This window comes from Pleurodeles waltl, chromosome 10 (genome assembly GCF_031143425.1).
Source record: "Pleurodeles waltl isolate 20211129_DDA chromosome 10, aPleWal1.hap1.20221129, whole genome shotgun sequence".
NCBI classification, from domain to species: domain Eukaryota; kingdom Metazoa; phylum Chordata; class Amphibia; order Caudata; family Salamandridae; genus Pleurodeles; species Pleurodeles waltl.
The window spans coordinates 459,981,159-460,008,884 of record NC_090449.1 but is presented as its reverse complement, the minus strand read 5'-3'; the positions used below and the strand labels follow the sequence as shown (position 1 = coordinate 460,008,884).

At 48.5% G+C, this 27,726-nt stretch overlaps 1 protein-coding gene across 1 annotated transcript in view; it reads left to right on the top strand.

Moving 5' to 3' along the window:
* ASB10 (ankyrin repeat and SOCS box containing 10) overlaps positions 1–27,726 on the top strand; it is a 943,773-nt gene that overhangs the window by 557,115 nt on the left and 358,932 nt on the right. The window contains exon 3 of the mRNA XM_069210746.1: positions 24,934–25,438. Within this exon, the coding sequence (XP_069066847.1) occupies positions 24,934–25,438 (505 nt within the window). The remainder of the gene's footprint in view (positions 1–24,933; positions 25,439–27,726) is intronic.

The window sequence follows — 27,726 nt, the reverse complement described above, 5'->3', positions numbered from 1 at the left end:
GACATTTCCCATAGATAAACAACGTCTAAGGTTGGGAAAACCTTCCCCCTTTTCAACACCGGGAGAGGCGAATCCTCTTTGGCCGCATCCAGCAGCGCATGGTACCATAGAGCAACTTCTTTGCTTATGAATTTCTGCCTTAGTTTTTCCTCCGAGGGACTTTTCCCAGTTTCTCCTACCTGAAGAGACTTAACCCAACTAGGTATTTGATAATACTTAAACTTTGAGATTGTCTCGCCTGCTCGCCATAAAAATGTAGGCCAAGATAACAACTCAGAGCCTTCTATAATTTGTCCCCATTCACCCACCCCATTAGCTTTCAGCTGGACTGGTAACTTATCCAAAAGACACACAGGAGTTCCTGGTGAAACCCAGGTGGGAGCCAAACTGCAATAGTAGGCTATCCCTAAAACACACCAAATATGTGCCCAGATTTTACAAGCGTGTTTGGGGATCTTAAGTCAAACCATCTTGAAAAACTTCGGGTGACCAAATTTATATAAAAAGTTATCACCCCCCTCCGCGAGGTGTGCAGTCAAAGCTTTCCAAAGAGAAGTATACTCTAACTTCTTGTTCAGAAGCATTCTTATGTTCTTCAATTGAAATGCGAGATAATACTTATCGAAGTCTGGAGATGCAATCCCCCCACTCCTTGTTCTTACAATGTTTTCCATGCAATCCTTATTCCCTTAGATGCCCAAATAAATGTAGATAGGTCGCCCTGTAGTTTTTTAAACCAGCATGCTTTAAATTCTAATGGAATAGAGTTAAATAGAAACGTGAATTTTGGGAGAATAAACATCTTAAAGATGTTAGACCTGCCAATTAGAGAAAGGGGAAGAGCGGCCAATGCCTTGAGGAGTTTTTTAGTTTCAAAGTGACCTCTATCGAAATTAACCCTTGCCACTTCACTAAGATTAACCGTAAAATGGACTCCCAGATATCCTATCTCTTGCTTAACTAACGGGGAATCATAGGCCATATTTCAACACATAGGGGTCATTCTGACCCTGGCGGTCAGTGTTAAAGCGGCGGCCAACCCGCCAACAGGCTGGCGGTCCAAAAAATGGAATTCTGACCTTGGCGGGAACCGCCAACACAGGCCGTCGCTTTAACACTCCGACCGCCACGGCGGCACAAACAAACAGTGCGGCGGTCACCGCCAACAGCCAGGCGGCAGACAATGTACCACCCACCCTATCACGACTCACCAATCCGCCACCTTTTCCGGGGCGGGAGCCCCGCCAATAAAAACACGGCGGAAACAGACATTTCCAATGGAAAACACTCACCTCGACACACTCCACGCGGAATCGGGACAGCATGGAACCGGAACTCCACATCCTCCCAGCCATTGCTTTCCTGCTCTTCTTCCAGGATCACGAACGTCGCCGCAGACGACAACGGTGAGTACTGCACCTACGACACAGGGGAGGGGGAGGAGGAAAGCTTACGGGCACACACATACGCCACACACCCACCCCCACCCTCACCCCCACCGAAATACCTACACACCAATGCAGATTAAAAAGTCAGAGTGACACCCCAAACCCCCAAAACAAAAAAACCAAGACAAAAGGCAATGATTGTAAAAATATAACTATATTATAGCAAGAATTAAGTATAGCAAACTTAGCAATATATAAAGAATTATTACACATCTAGAACTATATATATATACAAGTAGCAAAAGTCCGGCACAGTTTTGCAAAGTTCAAATGTCCGTGGGCCAATGTGCAGCAACACATGGGCAAAGCCCACACACGAGATCGAGTCCATTGGAGAGAACACTGCTGGGGCATCACAAAAATCAAATACTGGCACCTCAGGGGGAAGGGAAGGGGGGGCACCTCAGCCACATGAGTCCACGACGCCAGATCCACGAAGGGCCTCCATGCCCACTGTGCCATCCTGGGGAGTGCAAAGCCACAGTCTCTCAAGTCTCTACAGTGGGTGGGTTGCCCACTGTGCTATCCTGGGGAGTGCAAAGCCACAGTCTCTCAAGTCTCTACAGTGGGTGGGTTGCCCACTGTGCCATCCTGGGGAGTGCAAAGCCACAGTCTCTCAAGTCTCTACAGTGGGTGGATAGCCCACTGTGCCATCCTGGGGGGTGCAAAGCCACAGTCCATCAGGTGGATTACAGAGCACACTGGTCATGGAGGAGGCATGGTGGGCAGAGTGCCTCGTGAAGCCCTGCCCGACACAGAACCGGGCCTGCCAATGGGCCAGCGGTGCTTGACAGGAGGGCCCAGCGGAGCGGTGCTTGACAGGAGGGCCCAGCGGAGCGGTGCTTGACAGGAGGGCCCAGCGGAGCGGTGCTTGAGATGAGGGCCCAGTGGAGCGGTGCTTGACAGGAGGGCCCAGCGGAGCGGTGCTTGAGATGAGGGCCCAGCGGAGCGGTGCTTGACAGGAGGGCCCAGCGTAGCGGTGCTTGACAGGAGGGCCCAGCGGAGCGGTGCTTGACAGGAGGGCCCAGCGGAGCGGTGCTTGACAGGAGGGCCCTGTTCAGCGGTGCCTGTCTTGGCGGGGCCCTGTTCAGCGGTGCCTGTCTTGGCGGGGTCCTGTTCAGCGGTGCTTCTCACGGCGGGGCCCTGTTCAGCGGTGCCTGTCTTGGCGGGGCCCTGTTCAGTGGTGCTTCTCACGGCAGGGCCCTGTTCAGCGGTGCTCCTCACGGCGGGGCCCTGTTCAGCGGTGCTTCTCACGGCAGGGCCCTGTTCAGCGGTGCTTCTCACGGCGGGGCCCTGTTCAGCGGTGCTCCTCACGGCGGGGCCCTGTTCAGCGGTGCTCCTCACGGCGGGCCCTGTTCAGCGGTGCCTGTCTTGTGTTTCGAGTGAACCACACCTGGCCAATACTTCCTGCTCAGTCAGCATCGGACCTTTCTGTTGCGGGGCCCTCCTGTGATGGAGTCCTGGGGCCCTGGGTCTCCTCCGATACCCCCGGAATGGGGCTGGTGGGGCCCTCATGGCCAGGTTGACTGCTCCTTGCCTTTTGCGCTTTGCTGCCCTTGCCCTCCTTGGCAGACTCTCCGTGGCCCTTGGCTCCCTTACCCGATGTGGCAGGTGACGGTGCAAGGCTACCCTCCTTGGGGGCAGGCGTATCAGGCCTGTCGCGCCTGCCCTTCAGTTTTTTGCTCCTCTTCCCAGGGAGGGGGCTGGCTGTGCCTTTGCTGCTGGCCGATGTCCCTGCATAAGGAAAGGGCGGACTCCAAAAACCAGCCACGACGTTCTTGGGAGTTGCTGGGCTGGTGGTGGCTGAGGTATTTTTGGAACTCTTACGAGATGGAGGGGATGGGTCAGGTGAGGAAAAGAGGTCCAGTTTATAGAGGATTAGTTTTTTAGGAGCCATGGGAAGGGTAGCTGGAGTGGGTATGGGAGTGGAGGAAGAGGATGTGGTTGTAGGAGAGTCAAGTCTGGTGTCTTTGGGTGCAGGTGCTTGGGATGGAGGCTGACGTGAGGTGGATGGCTGTTGGTTGGGTGCCTGCCTGCGTTTGTGTGGTTTGGAAGCGGGGGTGACAGACACACTGGGAGAGGACACAGGGGACGTGTACATGGCAGTGGGGGTGGTGACTGCACGTGTGCGGACTGGTGTGGAGGGTGTGCTGGTGATGGGTGTACTGGCTGATGGTGGTGTGCATGCAGGTGTGAGTGTAGACGTCACAGGGAGGGAGGAGGGAGACGAGGAGGTGGGGGACACAGAGGAGGTAGTGGCTGTTGGCATGTCTGCATCTGTATGTTGCTTGTGTGAATGCTTGTGTGTTCTGTGGTGCTTATATCTGGATGAGCTTCCCTTGGGTGTTGAGGTGTGTGCAGGCTGGTCTGTAGGTGTGGATGGGATAGGCAGAGGAACAGGGGAGTGGGACTGGGTGGAGGGAGTTAGAAGAGGGAGGCTGGAGACAGGGACAATCGCTGCCGTCAGTGCTGAGGCCAGAGCGTTGAACGATCGCTGCTGGGCAGCCTGACCCGAATGAAGGCCCTCCAGGTATGCATTGCTTTGATGCACCTCCCTCTCCACACCCTGGATGGCATTCAAAAGGGTAGACTGCCCAACAATGATGGTCCTCAGGAGGTCAATGACCTCCTCACTGAGGGCAGCAGGGGTGACTGGGGCAGGGCCTGAGGTGCCTGGGGCGAAGGAGATGGCCGCCTCCCTGGCTGTGCGGGCACGGGCCGAAGGCCGAGGGGCTGCTGGGAGGGCGGAGCTGGTGCGCTGGGTGGCGGCTGTACCTGTAGTATCGGTGGGCACGGATGTTGCCGCCACCGCAAGGGAGCTCCCATCCGAGGACGTGTCGGTGTCACTGACGTCTGCACGGGTCCCCGTGGTGGAGCCCCCCTCGCCCTCCGTCTCACATGTCGGAGTCCGTTGCATGGCCCTCCAGGGCCATGTGAGATGCAGCTCCCTCTTGCGCCGATGTCACTTCTCCTCCGCCTGATGATGCTAATGCACACATTCACAGAAAAACAAAGAAAATGGGGGGGGGGGTGGAGAAATAAAGACAAGTTGAGTGCATGCATTGGGGACATCGTTGGCGGAGAGGACAGACACAGAAGCCCCCTGCACCACGCTGCGCACTTGGGGTACACTACTCATTCCCTGGGACATGCCCTACAAGCCTATGGGCGACAACTGCCCACACAGAATACACAGGTCCATGAATAGCGTTACTAGGCACCCTACAGAGGTGGCGGGCGGGGGCACAGGACCACACGTCACGGAGGGGCCTAGCCTACAGAAATCGCCCTGGCCTAGGGATACCCACAGCCCTCCTCCCCCACCCAGGCACCTCCACTGCGTGCAAATATAGCTGAATGTGCTGGTACTCACCCCCTTGTGTCTGCTGTGATGACCTCAAGCGCCCATCTAAATCGGGGTACGCCACCGCCAGGATCCGGGACATCAGGGGGGACAAGGTACGACTGGCACCCCTCCTAGGTTGGGAGGCCATCCCCAGCAGAGCCTCGGCGGTCTTCCTGCTCCCGCGGCGGATGTCCTCCCACCTCTTGCGGCAGTGGGTGCCCCGTCTGTTGTGGACCCCCAGGGCCCGGACGTCCTTGGCGATGGCACGCCAAATATCGATCTTCTGATGGGCGCTGACCTATGTGACATGTACAGGGGGGGAAAAGAAACATCATCACTTTTCTGCATGCTCGATGTGAGTGGCCCCCCTCCCCAAACTTGCCAGGTGGCACATGCTCTCATCTGTCGTGCCATGCATTCGTAATTCGCTCCCCTCCCCTCCATCGTACATCCACCCCACTCATCACAGGCATTGCCCACTATGCATTGGCCCCCGTGTACTCACCTGTTGGTCTGGAGGACCGTAGAGTAGCGCATACTGGGGGAGGACCCCGTCCACGAGCTTCTCCAACTCTTCGGAACTGAAGGCGGGGGCCCTTTCCCCAGTCGCAGCAGCCATTGTCACTTCCAGACCGAGGTCACAGCAGCACATGCAGTATAGGTCCTCTCCTGTGGATGCTCAGGTCTCGTGTGATTAAGCAGAGAGAATATGGCGGTCACGCCCGCGGCGGTGCGTACCGCGGCGGTGCATACCGCGACCGCCGGCGCACATCGTCATTGGCTCCTGAAACCCATAGGGTTCAATGTTAACCAATGCTGCTTTGCGCCGCAGTCTTCGACCGCCTACCGCCACGGCGTGCCACGTCAGCGCAATGACCTCACTTCGCATTGTCACACTTCACAGGTCAGGCCGCCGCCATTTCAAGGGCCCACATAGCTTAATTCCTACTGCGTCACACATGGCTAGGCCTTGCATCGACACTCATACAAGCTATTCAATCCAGAGAGATTCGTGTACTGTGCAGGCTGTGGGAACTTACCTGTGGGTTGATTGACTCTGTGCTCCATGTTGTCCTTCCTAGGCACCGTCCGCTGGGACTTGCGAGGAGACGGAGGAATGTTCCCGTGTACAGACCGCTGGTGGACCTGTCGACAATGGAAGAACGACATGTCATACTCACCTACAGACTCAACAGTGCCACTATACAGGAACTGTGTGCCCAGCTGGAGCCAGACCTGATGTCACCCATCCGCCAACCCACAGGGATTCCGCCTCTAGTGCAGGTGCTGTCAGTACTCCATTTTTTGGCTAGTGGATCATTTCAAACTACAGTGGCCATTTCATCTGGGATGTCTCAGCCTATGTTTTCAAGGGTATTGTCCAGAGTGTTGTCTGCCCTGATGAAATACATGCGGAGCTACATCATTTTCCCTGAGGTGGGTGACTTGCCTACAGTGAAGGGTGATTTCTATGCCCTTGGACACATTCCCAATATCATTGGTGCCATTGATGGTACCCATGTGGCTTTGGTCCCCCCAAAAGACAATGAACAGGTGTACAGGAACCGAAAAAGTTATCATTCCATGAATGTCCAGGTGGTCTGTTTGGCTGACCAGTACCTCTCCCATGTAAATGCCAAGTTTCCAGGGTCAGTGCATGACGCGTACGTCATGCGAAATAGCAGCATCCCTTATGTGATGGAACAGCTACAGAGACAGCGTGTGTGGCTAATTAGTGACTCTGGTTACCCCAACCTGCCTTGGCTATTGACCCCAGTGAGGAATCCCAGGACAAGGGCAGAGGAACGGTACAATGAGGCCCATGGGCGTACTAGGAGGGTGATCGAGCGGACCTTCGGCCTCCTGAAGGCCAGGTTTAGGTGCCTGCATATGACAGGTGGATCCCTAATGTACTCACCAAAGAAGGTGTGTCATATCATCGTGGCCTGCTGCATGCTTCACAACCTGGCTTTGCGACGCCAGGTGCCTTTCCTGCAGGAGGATGGTCCAGATGGTGGTGTTGTGGCCACTGTGGAGCCTGCGGAGAGTGAAGAGGAGGAAGACGAAGAGGACGACACAGACAACAGGGACAGAGTGATACTGCAGTATTTCCAGTAACACACAGGTAAGAATCTACTCCTGCATTTTATTATATCTGTAACAGTACTGGCTCTCTACTGTCTGACCTTTCACCCCAATGTATGGTAACTTAGTTGTGAATTTGCCTTCCTATTTCAGTGATCTGGTCCCCACGGAGTGCCCTCTGGTTTATTTCCCCATGGACTACCGCTGTGTGACACTGGTATGTTGTCATCACAATGTATTTGGACATTTTTGGTTGGTTATATCGAATACATTTGGTTTAAAAAAATAAATAGCAGACTCCAGATGGTTTTTGTGCAATAATTGTGTTTATTGAAGTGCAAAAATTGGTGTATAGTTCAAAAAGGGTGATGGGTGATGGTGGAGGCATGTCCATGGCAGAGTCCAGACTCACGTTCGCACAGGTGCATTGTCCATATGCCTGTGGAAGGTGGAGCAGGGGCAGTTCAAGCTTGGACAGGGTGAACAAGTGGGACAGTGGGATGACATCCGGGGGGATCCGTGCATGGCGGGGGTCTTGACATCCTACTCTGTCTTCTTCCTCGATCTCAGGCCTTTCTTGCGGGGTGGTTCATGTTCTGCAGGGGGTGGGGTCCGGGTGTTGTGTCGGGGCCTCCTGACCACTAGCGCCGGCGGAGGTTGTGGGCTGTTCTTCCTCCATGCTAGTGGCAGGGGCCCTTTGGGGGGCCACATGGTCCCGCAATGTGGTGACAATCTGGTTGAGTGCCACCACGATTGTACCCATTGCGGAACTGATGCTGCGCAGTTCTTCCCGGAACCCCATGTATTGGCCCTCCTGCATGGCCTGGATCTCCTGGAACCTGGCCAGGACCGTCGCCATTGTCTCTTGGGAGTGGTGGTACGCTCCCATGATGGTGGTGAGGGCCTCTTGGACAGTGGGTTCCCTAGGCCTGTCCTCCCTCTGTCGCACAGCAGCCCTCCCAGTTCCCCTTTGTTCCTGGGCCTCTGTCCCCTGGACGGTGTGCCCACTACCACTGCCCCCAGGTCCCTGTTGTTGTTGGGGTGGTGGGTTGCCCTGGGTGCCCTGTAGTGGTAGACACACCGCTGCTTGACCTGTCCTGGAGACAGAGGCATGGGCCCGCTGGGTGGGTGCTGTGCTGGGGTTTCCAGAGGGGGGTGGGTCTGCTGGGGCCTGTGGCTGCCTGAGGGGAACCGACTGTCTAGAGGTCCCCGATGGTCCGGGCTGGTCATCAGGTTCTAGGTCGACAGAGCTGCTGTCATCACTGGGGGCCTGTTCTGGGGGTGGGATGGACATTTCTGGACCCTCCGGGCCGGTGTGTTGGCGTTCGGGCCCTGCAGGGGTAAAAGAGTATGGTTATTGCTTCAGTGTGTGCCATGGCGTGCGATTTGTGGGTGCCCTTGTCCCCCAGTGCTGGCATTCCCTTGTGGGAGGAGTTGTGAGGGTGGTTTGGGGGGGGGGGATGGGTATGTGCAGTGGTCATGCTTAGGTGATGGGTGTCCATGGTTTGTGTTGGCATTCAGGGGTTGGTGTTGGTTTGGGTGGGTTGTGCTGGTGAGACATTAGCAGGGAGGATATGTGCTGGGGGGTTGGGGGTGAGGGTGGGGGTGGGGGTTGGCATGCTGGTGGTTGGGGGGGGTGAAGTAGTTGAGATTAGACTTACCAGAGTCCATTCCTCCGCCTACTCCAGCGAGGCCCTCAGGATGCAGGATGTTCAAGACCTCTTGCTCCCATGCTGGGAATTCGGGTGGAGTGGGTGGGGGTCCGCCGCCAGTCTTCTGCACAGCGATGTTGTGTCTTTACACCATCGTCCGCACCTTCCCCCGTAGGTCGTTCCAGCGCTTTCGGATGTCTTCCCGATTTCTGGGATGCTGTCCCACAGCGTTGACCCTGTTGACGATCCTTTGCCATAGCTCCGCCTTCCTGGCTATTGTGGTGTGCTGCACCTGTGTGCCGAAGAGCTGGGGCTCTACCCTAATTATTTCCTCCACCATGACCCTGAGTTCTTGGTCCGAGAACCTGGGGTGTCTTTGGGGTGCCATGGGGTGGTGTGGATGAGGTGTGGGGTGGTGTTTGTGGTGATGAGTGTAGTGGTGTGTGGTGTTTTGTGCGTAGATGTAGTGTGGGGGATGATGTTGGGTTCCTGTGTGTGTTGTGGTTTGCGTTCCCTGTGCTCTCTCTCTGTGTATTGCGCCTTGTCTCTAAATTTCGATTTGTGGGGGTTTGTGGGTGATGTGGGTGTGTGTTTTATATCGTATTGATTGTGTGGGAGTGGTGTTTGTATGTGTCTCAGGTGTGTGTATTTTGAATTATCCAATGTGGCTGTGTTTTGTAAAGGTGTGTGTATTTTGACTGCGGCGGTGTGTACCGCCAATGGGATACCGCGGTTGAAAGACCGCCGCGTGGATTCGTGGGTCGTAATGGCATGGGCGTATTTCTGTTGGCGTGACGGTGGAGGTTTGGTCATCTCCAGTTTATCGCTGACCGCTGATGTGGCGGCCTTCAGTGGAGGTCGGGTTTTTGGCGGTTTGGCAGTTGTGGGTCAGAATGACCCTGGCGGGTTACCGCAGCCGCGGCGGTGTTATGGCAGTCTTCTGACCGGCGGTAACTGCCTTCTACCGCCAGGGTCAGAATGACCCCCATAATCTCTGTCTTCTCTGCATTTACACAGTAACCCGACATTCTACCAATGTCTTCCATCAACAGGTTAATGGTAGGAAGGGAAACAGTCACATCTCTAGTATAGATCATCAGATCATCTGCATACAATGCAACTGTCTTTTCCTACCCACCACTTTGGAAGGGAAAGATATTAGTGTTGGCCCTAAGCAGTATTGCCAGAGGCTCAATATACAAATAAAAAAGAAGAGGGGACAGTGGACACCCCTGACGAGTACCTCGCCCAATCCCAAACTCTATTGTGACAGCTGGTCATTAATCAGTATTCTCGTGGTCGGGGATCTATACAACTCCTTGATTGGTCTAATAAAAGAATTCCCCAATCCATAAAATTCCATTGCAATCTGCAAAAAAGACAAATTAACTCGGTCATACGCCTTGGCTGCATCAAAAGTCAAAACTGCCAAAGTGGCCTCCTCCTGCAATGCCAGATCTACCGTGCCCAACAGGTCATGAGTTAGTTTCTGGAGTTGTCTACCTTTAATAAATCCTTTCTGGGCCACATGTACCAATCTACCCACCACTTTCCCTAGTCTCCTAGATAAATTCCCGGTATAAAGCTTATAATCGGAATTAAGTAGCGAGATGGGTCAGTACGACATACACTGAGTTGGGTCCTTACGTGGTTTCAACAATAAACAGATTATAGCTTCATCCCATGATTTAGGTACTTGCACACCTTCGAGAAAGACATAATTAAACAATTCCAATTAAATTGGGGCTAGCTCCTCCATAAGTAACTCATACAACTCATTCGGGAGATTATCGGGCCAGATGCCTTTCCTTTCCTCAAGCCCTTTACTACTTCCAGCAGTTCTCTCTCATTTATCTCCCCTCCTACCAACTGCTGTGCCGACTCATCCAAAACAGGAAGATGAACTTCCTTCAAAAAATTTCTAACCTGCTATACCGACTTCCTGAGATCATCTGTATAAAGTGTTTGAAAAAAAAGAGACAAAAGCTGCTTCTATCTCTGTTGCCTCTGCGCAAAGCTGACCTGTAATGTCTGACCTAATCGATGAAATTTAGCTTTTTTGAGTGATCTGACTTGACTTTCCAAGCTAAAAGCTTGCTGCACCCTTCCTCATACTCATAATGCGCATTTTTTCTTGTTTTGTTTTTCTAAAAATAAATCCAAACCTGAGCGCACTTTTTCATATTGGAACTCCCCAATTGACACTTAGGGGGTCATTACGACCCTGGCGGAACAAGTCCGCCAGGGCCGTGGGACGCGGTGGCACCGCCGACAGGCCGGCGGTGCCCCGCGGGGCATTCTGACCGCGGCGGCTCAGCCGCGGTCAGAGAAGGGAAACCGGCGGTCTCCCGCCGGTTTCCCGCTGCCCCAAAGGAATCCTCCAAGCCGGCGCAGCATGCTGCGCCGGCATGGGGATTCCGACTCCCCCTCCCGCCATCCAGTTCCTGGCGGTTCTCCCGCCGGGAACCGGATGGCGGGACGGGGAGTCGCGGGGCCCCTGGGGGCCCCTGCCGTGCCCATGCCTATGGCATGGGCACGGCAGGGGCCCCCTAAAAGTATTTCAGTGTCTGCAAAGCAGACACTGAAATACGCGACGGGTGCAACTGCACCCGTCGCACCTTCCCACTCCGCCGGCTCTATTACGAGCCGGCGTCATCGTGGGAAGGGAGTTTTCCCCTGGGCTGGCGGGCGGTCTTGTGAAGACCGCCCGCCAGCCCAGGGGAAAACTCGGAATACCCTCCGCGGTCTTACGACCGCGGAGCGGTATTTCGGAGGGGGGAAGCCTGGAGGGCGGCCTCCACCGCCCGCCAGGCTCGGAATGAGGGCCTTATTCTCATCCCAATGGGCGTTATCTATTAATGCCTGTAAAGTAGCTATGGATGCTTCAAAACTTTTAAATTTTTCTTTTTCTTCTCAAAGCCTATAAGCCGCAAAACTAATAAGTCTGCCTCTGATATATGCCTTATGTGCATCCCACGCATTCTGTAAAGTGGCCGACCCATAGTTTAGGGCAAAATATTCTCTTGTGTCCTTCTTTAAGGCTTCAATTATCAAGTCGTCTAGTAATAGTGCCCGATTTATTGTTCACCTAAAATTAGAAACTTGCGCAGTAAAACCAAGGTGTAGTTTTACTGCTGTATGATCGGAGAGATGTGCCGGGGCATGAGCCACATAATTAACATTTCCACACAGACTTTTATGTACTAAGAAAAAATCTATTCTAGATTTATGGCCATATTTCTTATTATAAAATGTAAATCTAGAACCTTCACCCCCCCTTCCAATGCCAAATATCTACAAGGCCAAGATCTATCATGGCTTGCCTCACCCATGACCGTGTTCTAGGGGAGTTAACTGTGCCACAGGGGTTAGATTTATCCAAAATAGGGCCCAACAATACATTGAAGTCACCTCCTAGTACAACAGGATGTTTAGCTGAAAGTAGGTGGTTATACAACTCTTGAAATGGTGCTGGATCTTCTGTGTTAGGGCCATAATATCCTGCCAATATAAACCAGCACCCAAACAAACGAACTTCCACCACCACCCATCTACCCCTTGGATCTACTCGCACATCACTCACCTTTATCCTTATAGATTTTTTTAAAAGAATTGCCACCCCTTTAACTGCACAAGATAGATATAGTACGTACACTATAGCCCGCCCATTTCACTTGCTTAAGCAGAGTATCCCATTCATCTTGCAACAAATGTGTCTCCTCAAGAATAACGACCTCCTCATCAACCATTCTCAAAAACTCAAAAATCTTCCTCCTCCTCCCCTTAACCCTCAAACCATTGACATTTCATGAGAGAATCTTCAGCTGAGAAACCTTATAATTAAACATTATCAAAAAAAAGATCTGAGCGCCCAACCCTCCTACCACACCTGGATAAACAAATTCTGAGGACAGACCTATTTTTATCTTTTTGTTCCCACATGCTCCCACACCTAGTGCAAAACCAGCCCCAATCACCACTGAAACAAACCCTCCCCAAGCCCACCCCCACCCCCACCCCCAGGGGAACCCACCCATCTTCCTCTAGGATAACCATACAGTTACCCCCACTGAGCACTCCACTGGACAGTGTGTTACACATACTATTGTGATGCCTTAATCTGCTCTATGAAGGTCCGAACCTGCACAGGGTCCCTAATATAATGCATTTTATTTCCCCACCTAATCCGTAGGGCAGCCGGGAACCTCAGCTGAACTGTGGCACCTAGGGACCTAAGCTCTTGCATATAATTCCCCAGTTCCCACTGCCTATCCAAAGTCGCTTTAGACAAATCTGATCGTATGAGAAAAGACCAACCCCCCTTAGGGAAGCTCCCTGCTTTAAGAGCTTCAGACAAAATGCTCTCCTTGATGGAATTATTAGCAAAATTTATTAAAATCTTCTCGGGGGCCTTCCGGGGTTCCTCTTGAAGGGATCTCGATGGATTCTTTGAATGTCCTCCTCTAGATTTAAATGGGCTAAACTTGGAATGACATCCCTAATCAGCGATATCACATATCCCTTGATATCTTCACCTTCCATGGCCTTGGGACACCCAACTACCTGATGTTGTTCCTCCTCATATTATTTTCCAAGATCTCCAACATATCTTGCAGTGACTTCTCTCTGAATTTCAGCTGTGAAATATCCTGGCTATTAGCCAGCACCCGTTTATTCTGATCTTCCACCGCTGCTTCCAGTCTACCCAGTCTGTCCGTTAACAGATTGATCTTGCTCTCCAAGGCCTCGCAGGCTTCTCTGATTTTAGTTTGATTATGTTCAGAGATCTCAAACATGTCTCTAATCTCCTTTGTCAAGGAGACTAAAAGATCCTGTACTGCCGGGCTATGAGGCATGGGGGAAACCGAATGACTATAGTAAGTTGATGTTCCTCCGTGAGATTATTCTCCTCCAATAAAGTACCTTTAGTCCCAGACCTCAGCTTCTCTGCCCCCTGCCACGAGCCTTCACCCTGCTTTCACCCCCTTTCTTGTTATTAGCATTTATATGTCTTCCATGCACCCACCAACCCCCTCTCCTGGGCTCCAACGGGCTCTCCCTCTAGGGGAAGCCCAGGTCCTGTAGCAACCGTTCCACGGAGGCTGCAACGAAAAGCGCAGCATCTTTCACGAGGCACGCCCCTCGCAGCCTCCACCCACACGCCGGGACCCGACGCGCGTCTCCGGCACCGCTCCTCTTCCATCTCTGCCGGAGCACACGCCGTCCCTGCCACTGTCTCCACTGCGGTCCCCGCCTCAAACAAGCCCAAAAAAGTCCAACTGCAGCGCCTCGGCTCCTCAGCTGCCCAAAGTCAGTGCCCCTGCATTACCGGCGTCACCCTGACAATTCCCCATACGCCTCCGTCCAGGAGAGCTTGCGGTCCCAGCTCTCAACTGGCCGCCATGTTCCCCCAATCCCAGAACCATTCGCTTTTGTATTGATTTTAGACAATTGAATAACATATCAGACTTTGATACAAATCCAGTACCAAGAGTGGATGAGTTAATTGAACAATTAGGGAAAGCACAGTACATGTCCACTTTAGATGTAACAAAAGGATACTGGCAAATACCCTTAAATCCCAAAGATAAGGAGAAGATGGCCTTTTCTACGTCTTCAGGGTTGTACCACTTCACAGTTCTCCCCTCCGGCTTACATGGGGCTCCAGCTACATTCCTACAACTAATGGACAAATTATTACATTTACATACAGGTTATGCAGCCGCCTATTTAGATGACATAGTCATATATAGTGAGACCTGGAAAGAACATCTAAATCATTTATCTGGTGTTTTTCTTACATTAATGGAAGCAGGTTTAACCGCTAATCCAGAAAAATGGAATCTTGCTAAAGAGTCCATTGCGTATCTTGGGTATATCATTGAAAAGGGACATATCCAACCACAACTCAACAAAGTAGAGGCTATCCTCAAAGTTCCACCCCCTCAAACAAAAAAGGAAATACGGTCATTTTTAGGATTGGTCGGGTACTATTGTAGATTTATTCCTAATTATTCTACCATGGCAACCCCTTTGACTAACCTCCTAAAATGGATCAACCCACTAAGCTTAAAGGGCTCACGACCACCCAGTTGAAGAGTTATGAACCTTTAAAATGGAGCTTAACAACCAAACCAATGTTGCGTTGCCCAGATTTTTTTAAACCTTTTTATTTACAAACGGATGCATCGGATGTAGGCATTGGGGCAGTTTTATCCCAGAAGGATGACAACAAGATAAATCACCCTATTGTCTATTTAAGTAGAAAACTATTGCCTCGAGAAACACATTATCCTCTAATTGAAAAAGAATGTTTAGCTATCAAGTGGGGTACTGAATCGCTACAATATTACTTGCTTGTCCACCCATTTGTCTTAATCACCGATCATGCTCCTCTAAACTGGCTGGCTAAGAATAAGGATACAAACTCAAGAATTCTACGATGGTTCATGGAACTGCAATCTTTTATGATTCAGGTAAAACATAGCCCAGGAAAACATTTGGTCACCACAGATTATTTATCCAGAAATCCCTTGGAGTCAGGACTCGATCAGCCCTCTTGCAGAGGAAGCCTATGTAACAGATTGGCTGTTACAGCCGACCCCCACTACTCGAGTGGGGCAGATAAACAAGTGCCCTGGGGCACTTAGACAAGCAACTTGCGTCACCTGGAACGTTCAACACCAGAAGAAAAGGGTTGCGCGGAGATGCCGGAGGAGGAGAAAAGGACGAATAGAACGTCAGCGGGGGCGGAAGAGGAACTGAAGAGGAGACGGCATCCGAGGACGAGGAGGACGCCTTAAGAGAGACCGAAACACCGAACTACAGGAAGACAGAGAAGAACAAAGCGGAGTCAGCAGAAGCGGAGAGGGCTTGGGAAATAGATTTCCCATCCAAAGCCGACTCAACACAGAAGGATGCCGGAACCACCCGCCACGTCCCTGGAGGGATGTGGCTACTACAGGTACAGGCTTATTTGACAAACCTGTATACATATTTGACAAGTGTGAAGGAGGGGAGGGAGGGACAAACCTAACAGAAACATAGGAAAGAGTGGGGAGGAAGAAGTGGGAAAATACTCAATAAGATTTTCTTGTCCTTTATACACTATGAGCACTTGAGCACTTAGAAACAAAATCAAACGTACACTTTTAGGCACAAAACCTCATCCCCCCACCCCCCTCCCACCAGGTATAATTAAATTATCTTACAAGAGATATTATACTTACCTACTCCCTATTTTTCCTTCCTTTTTCCACACTTCCGGGAGTGATATAACTGAAACAGAAGACACCTACAAGAAAAGAAGAAACAAGAGAACAATAAACAACCCAGGAAGATATTCTCAGAGAGAAACTAACAGGAAAAGAAGACTAAACGGAATGAAATAACAAAAGAGAGAAAAAGAGAGAGACAATAAGGAAGAAAAACAAAAAGAATATAGAAACAATCAAATAATCTATAATCAATAAAAAGGGAAATATTCAAGTTTGGGAGGAAGCTTATAAGCCAGTAGCCAGCAACTGGGCACACAAGGAAGCTAACAAATAGGTGTCAGGCCTTTTCAAGGCACATCAGATAATGGGACTTAATCATGTAGATATTGGGTAAGAATGTCCTATGTTGTTCTAACAGGGTGGTGTGGTTGTATTCCTGTTAGGCAATGGCATATATCTGGAGGAAGTAATGACATGTTGGAGGACTGGTGAGAAAAGAAGGGCAACTCATGGAAGGGTTTTTTCAGCAGTGAAAAAAGAGAGCTAGTGGCGGCTGGCTTATGATTACAGCGGGAGGGTGGGGTGGGGGGTAACACATTAATTAGAAGAAAAAAGAAAAAAAGAACTTTCCTTCAGATGTCTTCCTTGTGGCGTCCTCCTGCTCCTAGAAGCATTAATGCACAGGACCTGCAAACGCCACTAACCAATCCTGAAGCTTCTTTCATGCCGGTAATCAGCATGAAAGCAGTGTCAGGATGATGAGAGCTGGGTCTCTCAGTGCTCACCAGAGCGCTGGAGGCCTGTGCCTTCTCTAACCAAGCTGTCTTAAGACAGCTGGGTTGGAGATGCTTAAACTGCGCATGTCTGGCTGTCCATTGTAAGATGGCCGGCCAAACGGACATGCACACTTTAAACAAGTGCACAGCTGCCTACTGCCACTCAGCAGCAATTGCCCCACCCCGTCCTGACACTCAGGATGGGGCACTGAAAAATAAAATGGTACTAAATAAAGTTTATTACCATTTTATTTTTCTGTTATGGGGGCATTTTTTGGGTGGGCAGTGCTCCTCCGCTCAAATGGAGGGGTGGCCCTTGGCAGAGAGCTCAGATTAAGGCAGAAGGGGAGCAGGGAAGATTAATAGCACAGATGTGGTATGCAAGAAAACAGCAATGAGTGCCATTAGAGGCAGCCTGGTCTCCGTGCTGGCAAGCTTGACAAATAGTCAGTGGAGATTCACACACAGCGGTCAGGAAATGGGAAATTAATAGTTAAACACTTCTCCACAAACAGCAAGTCTATCAGAAGTAATTCTTCCCTAATGAAGACCCCATGTGAAGGGGAGGACACTGAGAAAGGGATAATCAGTGCTGTCAGATGCTGTGCATGCACAGAAGGAATTATAGAGTCCCTTTACATGGCGAAGATCCAGACTGCCACCTTGGTACATACTATGGTGCTGTTTGGAAGGAGGCTGAGCAGCGTGTTTTTGTATGTTCGTAAATGTTGCTGCTGGAAGTAAGCAGAAAGAGAGCTCAGGTTAAAGCAGAGTGACGGGAGGCAGCAGGAAAGATTAAGAGCAGAGAAGTAGGGAGAAAGAACATTGGGACTAACCAATGAGTCAGACAGCCAAAAAAGCCTAGAAAATTAACGCAAACAATGTATCCCGACCCCTTCAAAATAGCAATTCAGAGTCAGGGTGAAGTAGCCAGAGCAATTGAGGTAACAGCCACGAGACACAGCAAGCAGTGGTGCAACAGCAAGTGATAGCCATTTTATCTCTGACGTGTATACAACTTGCATTCACAAGTGTGCAGAATCACCCAGTGATGAATTTATACAAGATTGATTCTCTGCAAAACAATATTTTGTAATTCATTTTAAAGAAAAGTGCCTATCATTTGGGACATACACACTATCAAAGTGAGAGGACTACTTTTGTTCACATTCATTTTTTGGCAACAAATCTTGGTTCCTACTTTGGAGTAACTGAATTTCATGTGGACTGTATTTGAAACATCTTACAATTCTGTGGGTAGAACCCAAACATCTGCATATTCTTAGTATTCTTAGAACAGTATGCAGTATACTTGTGTGAGCATATGATACTGCCGTATACTGGGGTCACTAGAAGCAAATATAGCTTTATACAATATAATAGCTGAAACAAATAGTAAGCCTACACTTTTTCTCCATAGGGAATTTTAGACTGCGCTACTGACGAAATGGCTGAAAAGCATTACACCAAATTTCGCTGGAGGCTTTATCTTTACTCACAAAGCAGGAATTTTTGTGATTTGGTGTAAATTTGTTGAGTAGTTTCTGAGAAATTAAGACTCATATATCTGTTGAGAGATGGTGTACTGATATGCTCTGATTGGCCATTTTAAAGGGGGCTAATCAACCCTGAATGCTTGGTCACATCATGCACAATATGTTGTGGCAGCCATTACAAGACTCATAGACATGCTCCCTGTGCCCTGACAATAAATAGAAAATGTATATAAGGGCCCTGGTTGAACTCACACTGACTCCAAAGGGCATGTGGGACTGGGTCCCTCAAGAACCCCCTGCCCCAATTTTCTGGTCGCAAAATTGACAGCCTATAGTGGCAGCCATTAAAGGACCCTTGGACCTGATCCGTATTGAAATGCATTGTAGCGAAAGCCTGTTTTTGAGGGTCACAAAAAGAAGCTGATACAAACGGTGATAACAGGTTGTAGTCACAATATAAATTATTTGTTGGTGGTACCATACTAAATTTAGGAATTGTGGTATATCCTAATGTGATTTTAACCTGTGTAACATGCTGATCCTCAGCTGGGATTTGATTAACCTTGTTTGAGAGAAAAATGTTTTCTCTCGTGATTTTTTTATAGATTTTATGGAAGGTACTCCAGACGCTGAAATGAGAGCATATTAACAGGAAATTCACACTATCTTCTCAGCCGTGTGAGAATAAAGTCTGATACTTAGTAAAACATGTACGTCCAACATCAGCAGCTGCCTGGCAGTTAATTCTCCTCTTTTCTGAAGCTTCTCATAGTAAACTAATGATCATCTAGAGCATTAGCATTCTTATTTATGACAAAAGTGTGGCATGTGTGAAGCCATCTTTATTGAAATAAAGCTGTAAAACTTAAAACAGTTTATTTAGAAATGAACAAAATGAGGGGGTTTGTTTTGTCATAGAAAATAAGTTTAGCCCTCTGTAAAGGCAAATTAGGACACATTTTGTATGCGTTCTGAAATATCTTCTGATCATCTTCAGTAAAATATTCTGACATACAGACTGAAATATGTACTTTGAATACCAAGAGCAGCCTGCAAGTTAACTTATGACAATCAACTTCACCTTTACCTCCGTGTCCTAATGAGCAACTAGAGTGCTAACCTTTTATATTTATGACAAAAGTGTGGCACACGAGGCCGCTGTAATGATGGAAACAAAGCTTTAAAACTGAAAGCACTTCCTACCGAGGATATTGCAGGTACAAATGAAGGAGACTGAAACCAACAAAGTCTTACAAGATGCCCTTCTGAAAAAAATAGATCCCAAATATAGCCAATCTATCAGCCAAAGCTTGAATAAATATAGCCCAATGAAAGAAATGTACATGATGCTTAAATAACTCAAACATACATGTCAAGATTTCGAAAATGGTATCAGGGAGATTTTGAAAAAGAAATCGAGGCAACATATTTTCTCCATTGCCTTACAATCTGTAGCTTAAAAACTCAGCTGTCCCCCACCTGAATCTGGTCTTGTGGCATGCTTGTTCAACAACTAATCAAGTGATCAATTTGATAAAAACATAAAAATACCAACCAGCTTAAAAGCCCTTTGTCACTATTTGAGAACTGAAATATGTCCTCATTTTAGCTTTTGAGAGCGCTAACCATACTTTCTATGAGCCAAAACTCATTTTGTTAATTTCTAAATGAAATACTTAGGTTTTACAGTTTTGATTTCATCAAAATGGCCTCAGGTGAACCACACCTTTGTCAGCACTCTAGTTCTTCATTGGAACACTGTGGGGAGGTAGGGGGTAAGGGTATGGATTCAGACACGGAGAGTACAGGGGGAGGAACAGTGCCTGCATCAGCAAGCTGACCATGCTAAACAGAGAGGAGGGGCAACACAATGGACCAGACAGGGGAGGTGTAGGGGTAGTGCCAGGAAGGACCATCCAGGGCAGCGGGTCAGTGGGCAAGGACAGCAAGCCAACCATGCAGTACAGGTGAGAAAGGCTGTGGCAGCACAACAAACCATGGAGAGCTGGAGGGAGGGGCAGTGATATCACAACTGACTATGGTGGGCAGGAGAGATGGGTTAGGGAAAATGACTCGAAAAATGAAGAGCAGGAGGGAGATGGCAGGGGCAGCAACCTGGCCATGCCTGGCAGGTGGTAGGGGTGGTGGCAGCACAGTAGATCACACAGGGAATGCAGGAGGACAGTGACAGCTAAACAGATGATGGAGGACAAGAGGAAGGGAGAAGGGGCAGCAAGCTGACCATGCAAGGCATGGGGGAGGGACAGTGTCAGCACAGCGTACCATGGAGAACAGGAGGAAAGGTGGCAAGGGCAATAATCTGACCACCTAGGGCCAGGAGGAGAGGCAGTGGCACAAGGACAGACCTTGAAGGGTAGGAGGGAGGGGGCAGGAAATCACCAACGGACCATGGAGGGCAGGAAGTAAGGGATAGAGCCTTGTCTAAGACAACTGAGGGTGGGGGTAGAGTGGCATAGGTAGGGGCAACAAGTTTACCATGCAGGTTAGGCAAGAGGGACAATGGCAGTTCAACAGCCCATCCAGGGGGATAGAGGCAGCTCAATGGACCATGGAGGTAGGGAGGTGGCAGAGCCATGTACATGGAGAACTTAGGGCGGGGTAGGAGGTCAGGGCCAGGAGTAGCAAGCTGATCATGCAGGGCAGGTGGGAAGGGCAATGGAAAAACAATGCACCATGAAGGTTAAGAGAAAGGGGATGCGGGTGCGATTGTGGACAACAGAGGGAAGGTGGGTGGTGGTGAGTGGCAGTGGCAGCAAGATGATCAGATGCAGTAGAGCTCAATTGTGCAGTGACATCACAACAGGCTACAAATGGCAGACGAGCAAGTTAGTGGCTGGACAATTGACCATGGTGGGCAGAAGGAAGGGGTCAGGGGCTGGACTCACAGAACACAGTGGGAAGGGGGCAGGGGCAGCAAGCTGGCCATGCAGGGTGGACAGGAGGGGCAGTGGTAGCAAAGCAGACCAGGCAGGAAGGGCATGGCAACTCAGTTGACCATTGATTCGAGGTGGGATTATAACTGAAGAATAGTATTTCGGTTTTGTGTTCATTACATTTTAGTTGGTGAATGGTCATCCAGTGAAGTACAGCTGTAAGAGGGGCTTTGAGAGATTTGTCTTCGATCTCTTCTTCCCTGTCACAGAAGAAGAGCAACATAGGGGCTCATTTGCAAGCCCCTTGTGCCACTGTAGTGTCATTTTTTTGACACTACGGTGGCGCAAAACAGTCCCCCCACTCACGCCGTATCCCCATTGCTCCAGTTTGTAAACCCTTGTGCGACATCATACCTGCACCAGATATAATGTATGCAAGGGAGGCATTAACCTGCAGGGAGGCCCCAAAAAATGGCACAGTGAAATCTACTAGATTTTACTGCATCATTCTAATGTCATTTTCTAACGCCTACCCAGGGCAGGCCTTAAACCGAACCTAGGCTCTTTTCAATGAGCTTTCCCAAGTTTGCTGGACTAGGCCACATTTTTTGACGCTACTCCAGCAAAGCGCCACAGCTGCCAAATGTTTGGCGCAGTTGTGCTAACAAGCGCCATGGTGCGCTGTATTATAAATACAGCACTACCATGGTGTCATTAGGGTGGCACGGGGGATGCAAGGAAACTGGCGCATCAGAGCAGATGTGCTAATTCCTAGTAAATGAGGCCCTGAGTGTCATTAGCATATGATATCACTTTTGCCCAAGGGCTTCTACTAGCTGGGCTAGTTGGGTAAGATACATGTTAAATAGTCTGGTACTCCCACTATCAGCTCACAGAACCCTAAAGAGAAGTGGGACCCATACCTCGTATCCTCTACCCCCCAAAAAGGAAGCAAGCCAGTCCAAGACTTGTCCAACTGCCCCGATGGATTGGAGACGGGCTTGAAATCTGGAGTAGAGGACCGTGTCAATGGCCACTGACAGATCTAACATGCGCTGCCTTCCCGCCAGCATCCAGGGTGCCTCCCATATATTTGGCAACTTCCATTAACACCGTCTCCATACTAAAGTTGGGTCTAAACCCAGACTTACTAGGGTAGATCAGGGTATTGATTTCATGGTACTGGGAGAGCTGCTGATTAGCATGCATTTGATCACGTAAACTGCTTGAAGCTTTCGAACATTATGACCAGCATTGGTGTGGAAACCAATATTGTCATCTTTTTAAGATAGCTGCAAAATGAGGTAACTGCAAGTGGGAGGTATGAGATATAGCACTAAGGTTGAGATGACAGAATCATTGAATATAGCTAGGGGAGTATGACAGGACCGTGTGCTGGGTGCTGTTTTTTGTTTACCCTTTACATAAACGGCCTAGAAAGACATTTAGCCAACCTGAATGTGTATCCCCCAAGAGTTGTGAACCGCCCAGTCCCCATGTCACTGTACACAAAAGAGATGGTGTTTATTGCCAGGACTCCACTAGGCCTTCAGAAATTGCTCGACACATTTGTAATTTGTATGACAGATTTAAAGCTCTTGATAAACCAAACAAAGACTCATATAATGGTTCAATGAGGAACATAAATAAGTATTTTGTGGTTAACAGGGCGCTGAAATCATGCCTGTAACAACCTTTCCTTATTTGGGGCCCCTAGGTAATGACTCTTGCACCTGGAAGCTGCTGGTAGGCATTACTGCAGCAAATTGTGTGAGAAGTGTGGAGGCACTATTCATGTTTGCATCAAAAGTAGGTCACAAACCCAGCAAAGAGATGGTGGAATTGTATAAAGTGAAATGCCTTTCAATAGCAAATTAGTGCTCTGGGATTTGAGGAATTGAGAATTATACAAATATCCAAAGAATTCAGAACCGCTCCTCTCTTCGTTTGACTGTTTGGACCAAGCCAGAGCCAATTTTACCAGTAGGGTGTTGCAGCATTGTATGAAACTAGATAAAGCATTGAAGATCCCATGGCTAGCCTACATAAGAATCACCAGCCCAGAATTGTTTAGTAATTCAGAGGTCCTCTTATCCTCTTGCAAATAAACATAAAAGACCAATTTTTTGGTTCTAAAATGTCATCCGGGCACAGAACTATGGGGCATATTTACAATGAACTTGCACTGCGTCACAATTGGCAGAGCGGCGTTGTGTCAGTTCCGAAAAGTAGGGATGCACAGTATTTGCAGAAATATGTCCCACCCCTGGGTTCCCCATGTCACAACGAGGAGAAATGAAAGCATTTCTCCTCGTTGTGCCATGCTAACGCCACCCCTGGGGGGCAGATTTACAGATTCTTGTGAAACCGGGGCAGCGTCAAAAGCAATGGGTGTTTCATTGGAATGCCCACAGCAACACCCATTGCAAGCCCCTCTGCCAACATAGGGGCATATTTACAGAAAAGTGGCACAGCGAGGTGTCAAAGTTGGTAGCGCTGCACCACTTCTGAAATGCTGGGATGCGCGGTATTTACACAAATATGGCACACCCCTGTGTTTCCCTTAGCACTGGCTCTAAATTTAGCTGCCAGCACCAACGCAGGCATCTTTGCACCATAGTGCAAGGGTGTCTGTATTGAAGGGAATGATTGCTTATGTGCAGAAAGGTGTCCCTTCTTGTACATAAGCTATCTACAATGGTGTTTTGCTCTTTCTATGTGTGCTGCAGAATGCAGCATACATAGAAAAAGGCAAAAAAGAGGAGAAATAAAAGAATTTCTCCTCCTTGCTCCATGCTAAGGCCGCCCCTGGGTGGCATTAGTTTTTGGCGCCGCCACAGGTTCACAAATTCTGGTAAATCTGGGGCAGCGTCAAAAGCAGTGGATGTTGCAGTGGAACGCCCACAGTAACACCCATTGCACACCCCTTTGCAGCAGAAAACTGCGTCCGAGTGGCCCATATTTACATATGCTTAGTGCCACCTTGTAAATATGGCGGAGGTGGCGCTAGGGCATGTAAATATGCCCCATATATTTTTACTCACTAAGTTGAGACTAAATATTCAGACTTTTATAGATGCTCTCCACGAACAAGTTTCACACTCCCAGATATCATTACATTTTATGTTTTAGTAAATTGTACTGACATATAAGGAAACACTTTTTATTACCATTTTTGAGGGAGGCAAGTTTTAGACAAAATGGAGAAGCCATGCTTTTATGTCTTTTTGTAAATTGTACACATTCGGAAATACTTTTTTATTAACATTTTTGAGGGAGGCAAATTTTAGACAAGGTAGGGAAGCCGTGTTTAAAGAACTATCTTTACCCTCTATCCACATTTGTCTGGCGGAAGCCAGTTATATTCGTTGTGCTATCTAATGGAGAAAGAATGTGGGTTAACCAGTTGTTCGCCAGCCAGCTGTACTTACTACTTTTTAGTCCTAATATTATTAGCTGTGATAGTTTTAACAAGTCCATTAACTCTGACGAGGATTTTATCTATTTATGAGATATTGTTCTCGCTTTTTTATGATAAATGTTATGTACATGATCAATGTAAATCTTTTTTATCCTCTCTTTTATTTAGTTGTCTGCGAGATGGCAGTTGTCAAGGAGAGGAGGGGGGCCTAGGCAGATGATTGATATGATGCAGAGTATAATGGACGGGCGATAATGAGGTGCCACATATAGGATATTAATCATCCAGTTGATAGAGGAGATAGATGAAGGAGATTTTTTTTAGAGGAGTGGGGCACAAACAGATTTTTGAGAGTAGTGGTGAAGGGGAAGGGGCTGCAAGAGCTGATCTATTTCAGGCAGTCAAAGGGTGTTTGACATATAAAAGGTCGAAGAGACAGCTGAGTGATAGATATGAAGGGGCTTGGAACATGGAGGTCCGGGGGATGATGGAGATCTGGCTCGTGACGTGGGTACGGAGTGTAGTGGATGATGAAGGAGGTGCCTCTAAATATGTTTCTGGCTCATATACACACTGATTTGATGCTCTTTTCTTGCAGCTGTGCCAAGCTCCTGTTACAATACGGGGCCAGTGTTAACTACCTGTCTGAGGAGGAGGCTGACACTCCATTGCATATTGCAGCAAGGCACGGACTGGAAAAGCATGTCCGCTTACTCCTTCGCCATGGGGCCGCTGTGAACAAAAAGAATAAAGAAGAACAGACACCGCTCAATGCTGCTTGTAGCCAGCCCCACGGATCCGATCACATGGACCTTTACTACAAGGTCTGCAAGGAATTGATTGAGAATAACGCAGACATACACACTAAAGACCGGGATCAGCAGCACCCTCTCCACTTAGCCTGCAAGAATGCCAGTTCCAAGGTAGTGGAGATGCTGCTGGAACTGGGCTCCAATGTAAACGTTATGAGTTACAGTGGCAGCACAGCTATGCAGTACATCCTACAGAATGTGGCTTATAAATTGGAGCACCGGCCTGAGAATGTTGTCCGGGCATTGCTCAACTATGGCGCCGTCCGCATCTGGCCGGGAGCTTTAATCAAGGTACAGCAATAGAATAGGAAATGTGGGCACGGAGAGAACATTTTCTCAATGAAAAACATTAAAAACATTGCTGGCATTGATAGGATTGGAGCACAAGCCTGTTTTTAGTAAGTGTTTAGTAGTAGGTTTGGAAGGGAAGGGAGTCAGGGCAGTTGGAGATCTGCCTTGGGCACACGAATTTGATCAGAATGGGAAGTCGGGATTAGAAATCTGTCCTCCTAGTTCAACAATCAATACTTAAAGCAAATCTTTTCCACTGGCATATGGAATTTGCAAGGAGGTTCTCGGAGAACACGGACACTGAGATGAAGAGAGGCAGGGAACCAGATAGGTTTGTGAAATGTTGCTGATGGTTAGAGATACTTTAGAGAAGGGAGACAAGGAAAGCCAAAATATTTGGGTGACATGGGTTATGAACTGAGAGGCACTGCAAGATGTTTTGAAGAAGAAATACCAGAGAAAAACTTTGGGGATCCAGTGATAATGTGAGAAATATTGGTTAAAAAGTATATCTCTGGAATCTAGGTAAGAAAGGTACATGGGTTATAGAAAGTGATATATAAGGCAAAAGATACCTCATGTAATGCGAGCTGGAAAATTACCCTATAGAAACCACTGGGAATAGGAGGCATATGATGCAAACCCTTGAGAATGTATGTTTCAAGTGGAACCCAACAGACACCCCTAAATGTGTGGTTGAAGCTAGAAAGAGCTTATACCCCTTATCCCTCTGGTTCTATATGTCCTCCACTTCCCTAGTCTCACTGGTTACTCTGTTAGTACTACTATCCTTCTTGTACTGCTTACAACCACTCACCATGCATACACCACTCACGACCATTCTATACAAACTAGACCCTATGCACAATATCACCACCAAAAACAAGCCACCACATTCTGTTAATGCTCACCCACTTCATCTACAAACCTCAAGTCTACCACAGCCATCCTCCATGCCCTCATATCATGTCATCCATGAGCCCTAAATGTCACCATTCTGCAAAGAAACAGACTTTGTCAGAACATCCATTAAGCACTGGCTTCTCAGCAATTATATGTTACCCACTGGCACCTTTTTCAGTACACCCTCTCCATCTTTTAGACATAGACTGAAGAAACCCCCTCTCCATCCTTTTTTCAGAATTTGAGGATACAGGTAGCTTCTCTCTGCAATATTAATAACAAGGCACCCGTCTCTGACTGGTTCCTATCTCAGTTTTTGAAGCACGTTCAGGGCAGTTAGAAAGGGTGGGGGTATAATCTCCGTCCCCCTGCCTTTTCAGGCTCAGTGCATGTGCTGCGAAATATATTTATCGATTTTTAAGCAAGGATGTCCTTCTTTATTTATTAATAAAGCACCTTGCACAAGTATACCACGAGCTGACACCAAATGCTGGAGAAGCTATACATTGTTTTTACTTAAAACAGGTGTTTGTGCCTTGTGAGACTTCACATGAAGTGTTTAACCCAGGCTCCGAAAAAATTTATGACAGTCTTGAGAACCAACAGGTAGGTTTATGGTGAAACAATCATTGGCACAGCATATAGCTTTCATCTATGAAAATTTGGATTTGCAAATGCTAGTTTGCAATGGCATTATCTAATGCCAAAATGACCACCAGTGCTTCACAGTGCATACACATGTTACAATGCATGAGGGTACATCGGTGGCCATTTTGATATGGGGTTTCTGTTAAAGAAAAGCCATTCGAAGGTGATGGTCCATGACTATGTATGCATCCTGACACATGCATGCACATGTATTGTGATGCCCCAGTTGATGTTTTGGCATAGGTATTTTGGAAGAGCAAATTAAAAGTTAAATTAAAAAGTACACAGAAGCTCAAAAATGGTAATGAGTGGCCTGGGAGCACTTTGCAGTCTTGGAGCCTAGTAAAAACAAAATGAAAAAGAAATATCAAAACAGGGAGCTGCAGATGAGAAGGAGAGGTGGATGGTACAAATCTTAGAGCGCATAGTTGAAAAGATGAAAAGACAAATGGGGAGTGACAGGGGCTAGAGCAAGAAAGCAGAAACAGAGTGCGTCAGGCCAGGGATGTTAGGAAGGTCATAAAAACATATGCACCACCATGGAGTGCTCAAGGGCAAAGAAATAAAAAAATGTCCTCATGTCAGCATTAGAAGGATACAACTCATCTATTCAGAACACCGTGAGACCAAAATGCTCCTGGACGAGATAAACACAAAAAAGAGGAATTTAATCGTATCAAGAGTAGACACCTGAGATAGACAACAAAGCCATTCGGTCATGGGCAAGTGGCTGACCC